The sequence below is a fragment of the Xiphophorus hellerii genome, chromosome 13 (assembly GCF_003331165.1).
Source record: "Xiphophorus hellerii strain 12219 chromosome 13, Xiphophorus_hellerii-4.1, whole genome shotgun sequence".
NCBI lineage: Eukaryota > Metazoa > Chordata > Actinopteri > Cyprinodontiformes > Poeciliidae > Xiphophorus > Xiphophorus hellerii.
This window is the reverse complement of record NC_045684.1, coordinates 9,180,346-9,196,074: the sequence shown is the minus strand read 5'-3', so window position 1 is coordinate 9,196,074 and position 15,729 is coordinate 9,180,346. Positions and strand designations below refer to the sequence as shown.

General features: G+C 35.9%; 2 protein-coding genes across 2 annotated transcripts in view; one reads left to right on the top strand and one right to left on the bottom strand.

Annotated features, from left to right (window-relative positions):
• LOC116730960 (formin-binding protein 1-like) overlaps positions 1-3,802 on the bottom strand; it is a 29,528-nt gene extending 25,726 nt beyond the window's left edge. Inside the window, exon 1 of the mRNA XM_032580534.1 lies at positions 3,643-3,802. Coding sequence (XP_032436425.1) covers positions 3,643-3,666 — 24 coding nt within the window. The 5' untranslated portion in view covers positions 3,667-3,802. The remainder of the gene's footprint in view (positions 1-3,642) is intronic.
• A 2,067-nt stretch (positions 3,803-5,869) lies between these two features.
• LOC116730888 (methylcrotonoyl-CoA carboxylase beta chain, mitochondrial-like) lies at positions 5,870-15,332 on the top strand. Its single transcript, XM_032580441.1, has 12 exons — positions 5,870-5,999; positions 6,955-7,110; positions 8,185-8,381; positions 9,105-9,283; positions 9,364-9,444; positions 10,464-10,642; positions 11,326-11,536; positions 12,641-12,732; positions 13,712-13,868; positions 14,006-14,128; positions 14,552-14,767; positions 14,832-15,332. Exons 1-12 carry the CDS (start codon positions 5,980-5,982, stop codon positions 14,916-14,918), a joined length of 1,698 nt encoding a protein of 565 aa, XP_032436332.1. The 5' UTR covers positions 5,870-5,979; the 3' UTR covers positions 14,919-15,332.
• The last annotated feature ends 397 nt before the right edge of the window (positions 15,333-15,729 follow it).

Here is a 15,729-nt window from a genome sequence, read left to right as displayed (position 1 = left end):
GGCCAGGTAGAGACTTAAAGAGGAGCAGCAAAAGCAAATAAAACGGATTAGCAGTGCTTACCAACAACTGATGGTGTTGCTGCCAACAGCATTGCCATCCACAACAACTCTGAAGATACTTACATGATATCAGTTACGAGAACATTTACTTTCCCTTTAGGATAAATAAAGTATTTGTTAATTGAATTGAATTCACGTAAAGCGTTCTCTGAAGGTGTATTATATATTTTAAATAGTTGGACGGTCTTTAACCGCCCTTGGTCTCTACACCAGATGTAAATATCAGCGACTGAGAAGCTTAAACTCAAAAAATGCAATGAAACAAAAGTTAGAGAAATGTAGGTTAACTATAATCAATATGATAATTACAAATCTCAGCAGTAGCATTTCAAATCTCTAGGTTGTTTTTTTTTTTTTTTACCATATTATGATGTTGGAACAGTCAAAGTGGCTCTATTATGGGTTGGCTAACATTGATCAGCAGGACTAAATATCCAGTCACATTATATTAACTTTTAGTAAGAATTAACACCAGAATCTGAAATCAGTTGGTTTCATAAATGAGATTCAGTCTGCAGTAATCTGAGCATCTCACTGACCAATCAGCAGATTTACATAATTTACATTTAATCCTTAATCTAACCACGGGCAGCTCGCACATTAATCCAATCATTCAGGGATTACATTTCCACTATAGCTGGTGAGAGGCAGGTTGCTTTGCTGCAAGGCTGGAGGAAAAGACATGATGCAGCGATAAATTACTAATATTTGATTATTAAATATTGTTATTTGGACGGATGTTTCATTGACATCACACACAGCGAACAGGCAACGGTTAAAGTCTTATTCTATTAAAGCAACAGGCTTCTGAGGATGAGGGATTTCTGAAAAATCAGTGACTTGACACAAACTGAGCTTCCACTTACTGGGTTTTTACCAACTGGTATTATATGACTGACGTTAATTATAAAAACAATAATTAATATTGTGTTGAATTGGATCTGAATCAGGCTACATATTGTATTGTGTTGGAATTAACTGGAGTGACTTTAATTGAATTCTGTTTATCCTTTATCTTCTTAACCAAAGAAGAAGTAATGTAATTATGGTGCATGAATTAAAGAGAGTTAAGTTTAAAGTAATACCTCTCAATGCAGAATATGATGTTTCCCAGTTTAAAGTAGAATATTTGCTTTTCTGAGCTAAATTAAATTACAACCATAAAAAGAATAAATTAATAAAAAGGCAAAAAGGAAGAAAAAGGAAAAACATAAAAAGGAAAAATGGGAAAAAATAAATTAATCCTTCATCCATTCAGCACCTCTACCTTTTCAAGAACAAACATATTCAACAGTGTCTTTTGATTTCAGATCTAAAAATATGTTTTTATTATGTTTTATATGCTAACCATACACATTTACATTGAATATGAAGATTAAAGTAAATTGTTGAAACAGATTGAAGCACCAATCCACCGCCTAGTTTTTCCTAGACAGGATCCATCATCTGCTGGTTGAATTTTGAAAATCTGAAATTATTTTTTCCATTTAATGCTATACGTCAAAACAAAAACCTGTCTCTATTAAATTTAACACACCAAGCGCATTTCCTTTGATGCGCAGTGATTATGATGCGTAAATGTGGATTTGACTGCCACCATTTAAAAAATGACTTCCTTCATCAAGGAAACTGCCAGATGTTTTCTTTTATTTAGCTATTTATCATTTATATGGTTAAATTACAACAACGCTTACACAATCTAGAGTGTATACCATATATGGTATAATATGGTATACTATATATAGTTGGAGAAAACTCCAACTATAGCCAATCTCTATCCATGTTTTTACCTAAGCAAACGATCCGGTACGACTTTTGGTCATTTGGGCCAAATTGACCAAATTCAAAGAACCTTTTTGTCCAATTACAAATACAAAAATTTGGGTATTTCTATATACTGAGGAATAAAATAATTAATAATTATTTCTCGCTCCACAATACTTTTACTTTTAAATTTGCAGCAATATTTAAACATGAAATATTTTTAATAGAAAAGCAAGCATTTTCCCAATTTTTTCCCAAAAATGTTGTTTCTTTTCATACATTCTCTACATTTTATTAGAAAGTGACGCCAGCTTTCAAAACAAATGTTGTATTTTGCAGACTTTAATGAATGGATGAGTCCAAGTCTTTATTTTAGTGAATATCGCTGGGTATTTGTGGTCCTACTCCCTATAAATTTAAAATAAGACCAAGGTAAGAGACAAAATGTGGTTAAAAAAGGACAAAAACCTGTGTACTTAATTTCTGTTTGCATGATTTATTGCTTTTTCTCTCTTTCTACAAAAAACTGGATGATAAAAGTATCCAGATTGGTTTATTGGTCTCACAATTGTCCTTTTTTGAGGGACAATTTTGTTTATAGGGACTTCATAATTAATTTTATTTACTGTTTTGTTTATTTATTTTGGATATTTTAGATGTCTTTCTGTTACCATTACCATTGTATTACTTGAAAATGATCAATATCGTTTATGGCAATCACTTCTGTGACAATTTATCGTTCAGCAAAACTTATCATGACAAATTTCCCGTTTTAGCAAGACTTTAAAAAGAATACAGAAAATCATCCATGACACTGATTGGTTGAAACTGGACAGAAAACATGAATGGGGAGAAAAATGAACCCCACAACAAACCAAACTCCTTTCACACCGCTTTTGAATTTCACACAAGCAAACTTTTATCTCTTTGTCCGCCGCAGCATGGTCATGTTACATGTGGGGGCTGAGCATGCAAAAAATGAGCCTATTTCAGATGCCAGATAATAAACACAGCGATCAGATGGAGGAGAATCATCTCTGGGACAACAAGTATCCCCTCCTCCTCCTCCTGCTCCTCCTCATCAGAGAGAGGGGGGATGCTGCTGGTTGCCTCTCTGGTTTCACACATCGAGATGGGCCAACACCCCAAAAATATACACCACAAATAATAATACACTCTGAACAAATACTAACATTACGCAACAGCACTTCCAATTGAGACTGAGAGTCCATCATGACTTCCTCACTGGAAGTCATGATTTAACTGTACAGAACATAAAATTGTGTGTTAAAACAACCCATTGCTGTTTTTGACATACGTTCAGTCATGTGACGCTGAAGTGAAGACAAAGAGACGAAGAAGAAGAAGGAGCTTAATTGGGGTTAATTTTAAAAGGAGCCTGAGGAGGATGGGTGTGACACAAAAACACCGTAAAAAATACAACTTAACTTCTCTCACACACATATGAACAATAGCACTCAGCAACGCGGGTGTAATTTAAGTCAACTAGCCACCGAACAGTGGAGGCAGAGCCTCCCCGCTTCCGGCCCGGTGCCCCGGACCCCGTGCGCGAGGACCGGGCTGCCTATTGTTCCGCGCCGCTGTCACAGCCGTTAAGGTGGATTAGCTTTAGCGTTAGCATCGCCGGCTAACAGCGCTGCCTTCCACACAAAGCTGGTCCTGAACCGCGGCACCTTTCTTCCACTCGACGTCCCGAAAGAAAAAAATTAAAATAAAATAAATTAAAAACTCCCGGCCGGAGTCTCACACGAGAACAGCCGAGCCGGGAAACAGCTGCCTAAAGAGTTGAAAACTCACCCAGAGCTCCGTTCCCCAACTCATGGCGGACACCTCCGTGTGACTTCTCCCGGTTTGGACGCACTTTTCCCCCCGCCTTGGTTCTCCCAAACTGCCGCTGGGACTCCCGTCCTCCTCCTGACTGACTGACTCTCCTCCTCCCACTGAACCAGCAGGGCCGCCCTACAGCGGCCCAGGACCATAAGCCAAATAAAACTTAATAATTCTAATACATTTTAAAATATATGTATTGTCTGTGATGCTAAAAAGTGCAAATCAGTTCAGTTTTATAAACGGAAAAATACAAAAACAAATGTATAAAAAACAATTATATAAACTTGCTTAGTTAGAATTATTTGATCTTTTTTTTAAAATATGATTTATTTCAAATTTTACAATTACATAAACATGCTTATTGAGAATCAATTAATGTTAGTTTTTTTAAGTATTTGTTTTCAGTATATAAGTATTTCAAAATTTTCACTCAAAAGTTACAAATCAGACAGAGAAATTCAAGAAATAGCATGAAACAGTAATTAGCATAACAAACACAAAGCAGTAAAAAACAAAACAAAAAGCAAAAATAAGCTAAACAAACAAAATTTGCAACCCAGCAAATTTCTCCATTCTTAAGTACGTGGATATAAAAAACTGAAAATTAAATAAAAATTAGCTAAATTAAACAAATAAAGAATAAAAATTTGTTGTTTTTTGTTGTTGTTTTTACTGTTGTTGGAGCTTACAATATTTTCTTAAAAAAACATTTACAAGTTGAAAAATGTGATTTATTTATTCAGCAAGGTCAAAAAACAAAAAAGTTTGAACTTAGTGGTTTAAATTAGTTGTTTTTGTGTAGACAACTTTCAACAAAAAAATTTAAAGTTATCAACTTTTTTGATAAAAAATGTTTATCAAAAACCTTTTTGATAAACTTGTAGCAAGTTTAGGCTCTAATTTCACTTGTTTGTTTTTAATATTTCAGCTTTTATCATTATAATCTCAGAACTGACAGAGTTATTGTAACAATTGCAATCTTTTTCACTCTTTTAGTTGTTGTTCATTATTTAGAAATGATGCTATGCTTAATCTATAGGAATTTTAAAAAAAATACAAACTCTTTTTTAATAAAACCTGTGAGTTGGGCACCAAATCTCTTGCCCAGAGCACCACAATTTATTAAATCCGGCCCTGTTATGTTACTGTATTGTTGTTACTTACTTTGGATTTCCTGAAATGCAGTTCTTTCCTTTATATTTCGCATTTTTTGTGAAACTGGAGCATATAATTTGCTACATGACATTATTCATATAATCAAATCAGTACATGAAGCCCTATGGTCAGATTATTTAAAAAATAATGTTCTTGTTCCCTCTAGTGGCCACTTTGTATGATTACAGCTGAAATGCTGTGACAGGTTTGTTGTCAAATGAAAGGATTTTATATTATAAAGAAAGACAAACTATTGTAACACTGAAAGAGCTATGAAAAAATCCAACAATTTCTGTACATAATGACATACTGTTGTGTTATCTATTTTTCTGGATTATGGAGTAATGTTGCAAGAAAAAAATACTGACATACAGACAGGTTACTGCCAAAGTTTTGGGTTTTTTTACTTGTAAAACAGATGTATTTATTTTTCAGTTGAATTATACTGGATATGTGTTTTAAAAAGGTAAATCATGACCAAGTTTAACTTATGTAAAGAAGAACATCCAACATTCTAATTATTTTTTGAGCAGACCAGGGAAGTTTTTCTCTTTCTAAATTTCATTTATTTAAAGTTTGTTAGTGGTTTGATGATTTAAATGGATTATTACAGTTAGTTCTTGGGTTTAAAACTGCTAAAATTCAATTTCACCACAAATGTATCAGTTATAAGGAATTATATTTGTTGAATCATCTTCACGTTTTGCTTCTTAATTTGGAGCTAAAATGAAATACAACTGATTATCATTTTAATTAGTGAATTATTTGCTTTTAGCAGATTTATACTGTAATATCACCCAACCAATTAGTTGCTTGTAATTTAGTGAAATTACAAGAAATTGAGGTTTAAATAAAACCTCCATTAAAGGTTTTATTTAATAAAAAATAAATAAAGGTTTCATTATATTTAATAAAACCTTTAATGGAGTTTCGAAGACTTTAAAATAAAGATATTTGCGTTGTGCCGCTTGTAATTACAGCTGTTCCGATAGGGGGCAGTGGAGTGCGTCCAGGAATCACCGCTGTCAACAAAGAGAGAAGAAGCGTTTCCTGGCTGCTAGTGGTTGTAGTTCAGATCAATGGATCTTGGCGTCAGAATTAGTTTATTAAAGCTGTAATTAGCTGCGTTGCAGCGGAAACCTGTGAAACATGCAGCGTTGCATCTTAAGGTAACGAGAGGAGTGATTATTTGTTTGTAGTATATCTAATTTAACATCCGCAGCGCGTTCAGATGACCTTTGGCACACTTTAACATTTTCAGAGATTAGAGTCAAGGCTGTGTTTATCTCTAATTTTTAATGTCAGGGTGATTTAATGTAGCGTTTGTCTCAAGTTTTGTGTGTATATTGCTTCCAAAAAGTATTCACACCCGCGGAACCTTTTCAGCGTTTTCTCCTCGTGCAAACACAAATTATCGGTAGTTTTAAATTATTTATTACGACTGTCAAACACAAAGTAGCACATGACTGTGAAATGGAAAGAAAATTATAGTTTTATTATTTTGTAACCAGGTTGCTATGACTTCTGCCCAGGTCCCTCTTTAAAATGAGATCCAGATCTCAATGGGTTTACCTGGTTAAATAAAGGAAACTTTTTTTTTAAAAGTAAAATTATTTACTTTTTACAAATTTAAAGTGTTTTAGATACCCCAGTGCAACCAACTACATGCAGAGGCTAACATATTAAAAAGAAAAAACTGTATTGATCCCAAAGGGAGATTAAATGTTGTTGCAACTCATACAATTTTTTTTCAAAGAAATGCTGATGGCTGTCGGGGAGGAAGGTTCTCCTGTAGCAGTCTGTATTACAGCGACTGTGAAAAGGCCTCTGACTGAAGACACCCTGTTGTCGTAAAGCAGACTCATGAAAAGGATATTAGAATAATACAAATTATTTAATAAAAATGTCATCGTCTAAAATGCAACAGCATTCATTTAGTGAACGCTTGATCATTTGTTGAATTTGATGCATTTACAGCTAAAAAAAATACTTGTAACATGTAAAAATCTCAGCCCTTCTGACTTATCAATACGATTGCAAAAGGTGTCTAAGAGAAAGTTTTTGCATTGATTTTGAGATATTTGGTCCGTATTAGTGTGTTTGCTCTCTTTTTGTGTTTCCCAGGTTTGCTGAGCAGCGCCGGCAGTTCTCGGTTCGCTCTGCGGCGGCGAAGCGGAAAGCTCTGCGCAGTTCCTTCCCGGTGCTGGAGCTCCCCCTGCTGCCCATCCAGCGCCACGTCTACGAGGCAAACCTGAGAAACAGCCGCGCCTGCCAAAACAAGTAGGTTCAGCTTACACATCACAGTGCATGAAAAATGCTAAATTCCTCATTTATTTACAGGAATTACAGAACTTATGCAGCAGTACAAACGTTTGTTAAGTCAAACAGTTGCATCACCTTCTGTTCACTTCATGAAGATTAGGCTGGACAGTTGTGGAATCAAAACCAATGAGTGTCTGCAGTTACCATTTGACTGAGGGGTGGAAACAGGATGATCTGAAACAAAGCAACATTCACTACCAGCTGATAATCTGGTACATTCAGTTCAATTGAGGATGAAAATCACAGAGCAACTTTTAGATGCATCCTTACTCCAACAGACCGGGATCAGCTCTGAACAAGCCTGCTAACGAGCCGTTTATTTGATTCGGGTGTGTTGGAGCAGGGAAGCATCTGAAAGTTGCAGGATGGACTGGACATGAGAACCCCTGCACTAGACTAGCTTGCTTGTTGTTTTTTGTATTTACCCAGAATACCTTGCACTGTTCACCATCAGCTGAACCAAGATCTATGTTTATAGATGGACCAGTTTTGTTTTCTGGTCCAAATTAGTCAATGCCCATTCACTCCTCCCCAAACAAACCAGACTTTCTAACAGGTTATAATAGTTTTGGGTTTTTCATTATGGTTCAGTTTTATTTCGTTGTGACCTTTTGGTTTGTCTAATTCAGTTAGTTTTAATTAGAGTGTTTGTCAAATATTGTTTAGTTTTTATTATAGTAGTAGTTTTAGTTTTTCTTACTTTGGTTCATTTTTAGGTACAGAATTAAATTGATTGAGTAATAAATATTCAACAAAAGACTATTTTTAATTCAACTATTGTTGAACAACCAACTGACTGTGGTGATAAAACATTTTCTAGAGTAAGCGCCGTAATTTGCCGACAGCTGATGGAAACTGTTTGTGTGGGGCAAAAATATCAATTTCACATAGTCACAGTTTTTCCCATTAATTATCGTTTTTATTTACGAAAATGTTTTCTGAATGTCAGTTTTCATTATTTTGTTATTTAGTTAACTATAACCTTGATTTCCAGGACTGAAGTTTGTTTAAATCTCTGTTTTCCTCTGTTAGGTACACTGAGTTACAGCAGAAGGTGAGGCGAGGCGGAGGGGAAAACGCTGTAATCAGACACACACAGAGAAACAGGAAGCTGCTGGTCAGGGACCGCCTCCGCTTCCTGTTGGACGATGACGACTTCCTGGAGCTTTCCCCGTTTGCTGGGATGGGCCTGCCGTACGGCGACATCCCTTCAGCCGGCTGCCTGACTGGTCAGAAACCCCTAGCTGTGTCTTTGGTACTTTAACCTGAATATCCAGCCCAGTCTGACTGGAGCTGCGTTTCCATTCACAATAAAATTTTACATTTTGACGTCGCTTACGACACATAATGCAGTTAGGAATGTAGAGACATTACCAATCCTGACCAGAGGTGGTGCTAGACGAAAGACGAGACAATGAAGAAGAGTCAGCGTGTTGGTGAACTGCAAAGCAGTGGCTGCGGTTAAATAAAACCTGACGACATTTATTGTGTTTTACAATACGAAGATAAATCTGCTTAATGGAAACTGCGATTTCGAATAAAACTTCTCTTTCCTGATAAAAAGTTTTGACCCTAGGATGAGGTGATTTTTTTGGTGGTATTTTTTTGTTTTATAAAATTTGTGTGTTCAATAGACTTTACAGCAAACGTAGTCTTGAAAACAATACAGTCTAGCATTCTTTGAAACAAACACCCAAAAATTATACTAAAGTGAAAGAAGCTCTACTGGCACAAACCATGAAGAAGACGACAACAGGAAGTAGTTAGAGGATGATAGGCGACATGTTTTTTTTTTGATTTTTAAAAAAAGATTTATCATGTGATTTTCATTGTGTTTCTTATTTAATGCAGGAATATTGACCACGTTTTGTGTACATTTGTAATGGAAACGCAGCTATTGTTTCTCTCAACCACTTCCAGCTGAATGACCGTGTGTGTGTGTGTGTGTGCAGGCGTTGGCAGGATCAACGGTCTGTGGTGTGTGTTCATTGCCAACGACGCCACAGTGAAAGGCGGCACAGCGTATCCGATCACGGTGAAGAAGCAGCTGAGAGCTCAGGAGGTGGCCATTCAGAACCGGCTGCCTTGTGTCTACCTGGTGGACTCTGGAGGAGCTTTCCTACCTTTACAGGTTCATTTGATCACATTCAGGTGGATCACACCAACCGCCATGTTTCTTCTAACACCTTTCTGTGTCTAATAAATATCCAGTCAGAGATTTTTCCTGATAAGAACCAGGGAGGAAGGACTTTCTATAACGAAGCCATCATGTCTGCCATGAAGATCCCACAGGTAAAAAAAAATATGAATGAACCGATCCACCTTTTACTCTGACACCGATATCTGAGGTTTCGTATCAGCCGATACAGAAAAATAGTTGAATTCAGCTGGATGCATTTCTGGGTTTAAACAAATGAGAAAGTAGGGATTTTATCATTTGAGGGATTATTTTTACGAAATAGTTTCTTATTGACCAGTGACATTTAGGTTCTTAATCTCAACATCAGTGAGTTTCAGGCATCAGACAAGCATTTTTAAAACTAAACAAGAAGAGTTAATGTTTATTTTCCATCAAAAATATTAATTTAAATTCATGGTGGCCTTGAAGCTGCCTTGAGTATAGTTTTAAGTATTTTAAGTGACAATATTTGAAGTTATTTTGATTTTAGATTGTAGTATTTCTTTCAGTGTTGAACGTCCATCCAAAAGGACATCAGGAGGTGGAATATATAAGCCACCGTTTAATTACTTAGTGTTACTATGCAAGGTAAAAAGAAAAAATATCTAATTATTTATTTCAATGTTTATGAGTGTAAACAGACTTTTTGAATTTTTTGGTAAAAAAAAAAAATTCCTTTATTTCAATGCTGAAGGAGAATTCAAATTAGTTGGATAAAACATTTTTGTGTTGGTAAAATTCAGAACTAATTTACAATTTTTCTATTTTTAAAACACAGACATAAATGTACTGAATTACAAATTAATTTGATAACTCTGAACTTAAATACACCAATAGCTTCATTAGCTTGGTCAAACATGTAAAAACAAAACAACTTTAATTTGTTCAGTCAGTATAACAGCCAATGTAAAATAAATGAAGAAACTGACCAGGTTCATTATATTGGCAAAATGTAATGTTACTGGTTTTATAACTGGTGACTATATGATATTTTTGTGTCTTTATAATGTGAAGCACTTTGAGCTGCAGCACATTTAATGTCCTGCAGTTCAAAGTGCTTCACATTATAAAGTATTTCAGGGCTTTTTGTGCATCTTTTTGGTCAATTTAAACGCCGTTATGGGTCTGGAAGGTGGCGCTGGTGTGTGGGTCTTGCACTGCGGGTGGAGCTTACATCCCCACCATGGCAGAGGAGGCGGTGATGGTGCACCGGATAGGAACCATCTTCCTGGGAGGCCCGCCGCTCGTCAAAGCCGCTACAGGAGAGGAGGTGACCCCGGAGGAGCTGGGAGGGGCCCGACTACACGCCGAGTAAGAACAGAGAAGACTGTTGTCTTCTTCAGCATTTCTGCCAGTAGTAACATCCGATTGTAGATCTCAAGGCAAACAAAGAGTTTCCATCGCAGTTTTGTGAAATACATCCATTTCCATACGACTCATCTTAGCACAAAAACGTTTTATCAAAAAACGTGAATTTTTCTCTAAATTGGCAAATTTCTATTAAGCAAATTAATGGAAACACAGCTACTTTTTTTGCATCACATATGATCAACAGCCGTATGTTACTACTGCTGGAAACGCAGAAGAAGATGACAGGAAGTGGTAGGAGGATGATTGTTGATTTATTTGGATAATGTGCAGCTTTCAGCATCACACAGTTCATAAAAAGTTGTGGCAGTTCTTCTGTAAAATCACCAAAATGTTGCAAATGTATCCGCGCCAACGGCTGAATAAACCGCAGACGTCTCATCTAACGGCTGAATTATGAATATATTTCACCTATTTACATTCCTCACAGCCATGATTTTCAACGACTTATTACGTGAAGAAGCTTAATTTAAATTAAATTTTAATTTAATTTCTTATGTAATGGAAACACCACAATTGCAAAACTGTGTTGTGTTTTTTTTTGTAGAATATTGACAAAGACATTTGTAATGGAAACGCAGCTACAGAACTGATTGAGACTATCTCTGATTGCTGCTTCGTTTTAGGGTGAGTGGGTGTGTGGACCACTTTGCGTGGGAAGAGAAGGAGGCATTTGATCACACGAGAAACATCATCTCCACCCTGAACTTCCACCTGCCTGAGGAAGAGGAGGAGGACACGGCGAAGAGGAAAGCAGCAGAGGAGCCGCTGCACAGTTCAGAGGAGCTTCTGGGGTTCGCTCCTCGGAGCTACAGCCACACTCTGGATGTGAAGATGGTAACGACTACTTCTAGATTATTGATTGATCTTATTGATTAACTGATAAGCTGCCATTTTCTTAAAAAGCTGAGTTTTCTCTTGTATCAAGAGGATTGACTCTTTCCCTAACATAAAGGACTGTGTTTTTAGTAATATGCTGAATTTTTTAAAAATCTGTTGTATTAAATATTGACTGAATAAACACAAACATTTGGATTTCTCACATTTTTAAACTTACCCTAAACTTGCACTTTTATAAAATAAAGAGGTTAATAAAATACCCAAAAAGTAAGAGTACCACTCAATATATTTTTACTCTAGTAAAGTAAAATGTAGTTGTCCAATTAATTACCCAAGTAAGAGTAAAAGCGTATTTGATGAAAAGGCTACTTGAGTAACTATCTGATCAAAAAAATAATTATATTTAAAAAGTACATCATTAGATGGACAAAAATCTAGATCTATGTGGAAATGTAGGTATTTTAAAACCATAAATCAGTTTCTTTCAATATAAAACTAACAAGAACTGTAGGCGTGTATCTGATAAAATGCAATAAAACAGGGATTAAGTTGCTGAACAGAAAAATAAAAGATGAAGAGAATACAATATGTTTAACACTTACTGCTCCGCCATGAACAGAGATGTTCATACAGAAATAGTTTGCTCTTCTTGACGGATTGCTAAAACTTCGCTCCATGAAGTTCTTTAAATTCACGACAGCTCTCAAAAATCCACGTTTCTTACTAAATTTCATTAAGGTGAAACTTCGGGAATTTGTCGAGTGTTTATATTTTAAAACAGAACCGCATAAAGTCCATTTTGCATCCCACATCGGATTCCGTTTGGACCGTTTCTCTGTACCGATCTGGTGAAGCGCCGCCATCTTGTGTCAACGGCTTCGTCTAAGTATGACCAGCGGCGCCCTCTGTTGGATGGCGGGCAAACTACAACACTTAAAGCAAGCGCAAAGGGCCTTTAGTAGTGAATCGATAATCGATTGGAACTAATTTTAATCTAATAAACCATTAATACACTAAAACATTAAATAGTTTTTTAATGCAGCCTGAGCTTCTTCAGAGCGGTCCTGATCTGACCAAGTTGCGTTTTTGTTTCCCGCTCAGATTGTGAGTCGACTGACAGACGGGAGCCGCTTCCAGGAGTTCAAAGGTCGATACGGAACCACACTCGTAACTGGTTTTGCAAAGATTCATGGGTAAAAAAACAACCACTACTATATTCATATGTAACACATTGCTATAACAAAAATTCTTACCGAGTATTTTTGGTCTAGTTTCTAATTGAAATATCTTAGTACACTTGAAATAAGACAAAACTAACTAAGAAGTAACTTTTCAGCAAGAAACAGGAGCTTATTTTAAGTAAATAATTACTTAATATTGATGTAAAAGCACTAGTTCCTTATATTAACCAGACATTTTCCCATGTTATCAGTGATAATATGGTTAAATAAAACATCTGCAGATTGTGGCCTTTTTTTTTATTCGATTAATTGCCACAATAATCCATTTATTTTAGTTGCATCCCTAAAATAAATTGATCTATTAATTTTGAAGCTCTGATTTAGCCTTTATATTGGAACACAAACATTCAGAATATTTTAACAGTAAAAGCAATAAATAAAAAAAATTGATTGAGTTTGACATTTCTGAGTCTCAAGTCAAAAATATTCGACTTTTGAAGTCAGAAAACTCAGAAAAAAATTCTGAAATCTCAAAATGTCAGAGTTTTTTTCTAGCTAATTTTTTACATTTCAAATTAACATATTTCCTTGGGGGGGGTGGGGGGGGGGGGGGGTGAAAAAAACAAAACATTTTAGATTATTCTCAAAATCTCAAAAGGACATTTTTTGACAGAAATATCCTCCTCCATCTTTTAATATTTACATTTACTTTAATATGCCATCATAAATTTAAACACCTACTTTATTGTGTACTTTTAATTTATTGCCACCACAGATACAATGTTATAAAACTGTGTTTATTATTTATCTAAATGGTACTAGAGAGGCAAAGAACTTCTAATTTTGACCATATAAATAACTGTTTTAATCATATCTTCTGCTATTTTCATCCATAACAAACAATATTCTCCTGTCATATTTTATTTCTGTATTAAGGCTTTAAAGTCTGATTTAAAGTCTGATTTTGTATGTTCTTTTTTTATGTTTTTAGCCACCTGGTAGGAATAGTAGCCAATAATGGAGCGCTAACATATGAAGCGGCGCTGAAAGGAAGTCATTTCGTCCAGCTGTGTGACCAGAGAGACGCACCGCTGCTTTTCCTCCAGAACACGGCGCCTGCAGCGGCGCTAACGCTTTCTGCTGCACAGGTAAAAGCAGCCGAATAACCATTTGTTATCTCCATGACAACAAAACTTACACAAACAAGTAATTAAAAATTATAGACATGAGGAACTTGTAAAGCGATGTATATTAGTGATTCTTCTATACTGTAATTTTCTGACAGGCAGAAACGAACAGCAACCGTCTGAAGGCTCAGGGTTCGATGATGTCAGCAGTGGCCTGTGCCTCTGTCCCAAAAATCACCGTGGTGATTGGTGGTTGCCATGGCGGCGACAGTTATGCCATGGTGAGCAACTCTGTTCTTTTCCCTTTGTTTTTCTGTTTCTTACTGTCTGTATCGTGAGTTATTTTATGTTTTAAACAACATAAAATTATTTAATTATATTGAGCTAATAGCTGCCATAAAGTTTGTTTTAAACAACAAATAAATATAAATTCAACTGAAAATACAATTTGAAAAAAAAGTTTAAAGAATTATTTTGCAGTTTCAATATTTTTAATTTTCCATTTTAAAAATTATTTTTCACTTTCAAATCTTTTTTTTCAGCATAAAAGTGTTTTTTCAGTTTAAAAATGCTATTAAATAGAAGGGGTCCCAGGACTGAACCTTGTGGTACCTCACATGTGATTTCTGTCTGCTCTGATGAGAAAATAGCAATTGACAACCAAAACAATGAAGCTCAACGTCTTCTTTCCTGTCGGTCCTCAGTGTGGACGGGCGTTTGATCCCAACTTCCTGTTCCTGTGGCCCAACGCCAGAGTGTCGCTGGCGGCGCCGGGTCACGCCGACTCGCTGCTACCTGCCGATACCAAACAGGAAGAGGAGAAGAAGCTGAACGAGAAGCTGGAGGAGGAAAGTTCGGCGTTCTTTTCCTCTGGCAGGATGTGGGACGACGGAGTCATTCTGCCTCAGGAAACCAGGAAGGTAAAAATACTGAATTATTTTCATATAAATTAATCCAGAAGTCTGATTTTCTTTTCCTTCGCAGGTTCTCAGAGACGCTCTGGATATTATCAAACAACAGCGCCACCAGCTGTCCACAGAGAAAAAACAGCCTGTGCTGCTGCGGATGTAGACGCCTTCCTAACACTCCTGGTTTTCTGAGATCTGGATCCTGTTTTTAAGGGTCATCATGACTCACACTTTAATGCAGCAGACATTATTTCACTTCAGGAGATTCTGCAGAAAAAACTTCAGGGATACAGAATGTCATTTTTACATTTTTAAAATCCCTTTTTTCTTCTGTGTGCAGCATAACATAAATATGCTCTAATGTGAATCTGCAGTTTGGAGCCTATAGATTCATCTTGATCTTTACAAAACCAAAAGGCCTTAACTATTTTATCCCTCTAAACTGTATTTTGAAGTACTGTGTGTCTAAAAACCCTACAAACGATTAACCTGTATCTGTTTAATCTTTTTGTAATTAGAAATGTCTAAAAAATTTACTTATGCTTGTTTGTATAACATAAAATGACTGGCGGCTAAACTGGTGTTTGTTTATAGTTATTACACTGCTCTGCAACATTTATCACATCACTACAATGGCATATTAGGAAAAACAGAAAAAAGGAGTAAATTTCAGCCAAAAACCATTTTGGAAAATATTTTGGAACCAAAAGTCCAAGATTTGAGAATAATCTCAGAAATCTTCTAGAAGAAAAGTTGCAACGTTCTGAGTTTCAAAAGTCCAAAATTTGTGAGAAAATTTTCTGGAACTTTAAGATTAATCTGAAAAATTTCTCAGTTCCAAAAAACACACACACATATATATGTGTGTGTGTTTGTGTTAATCACTGAAGAAAGAAACGACACAAAGACACCACACTTTTCAGTTTTAAGCAAACTGTTTATTTGACATATCATACAGTCAAGACACATCAACA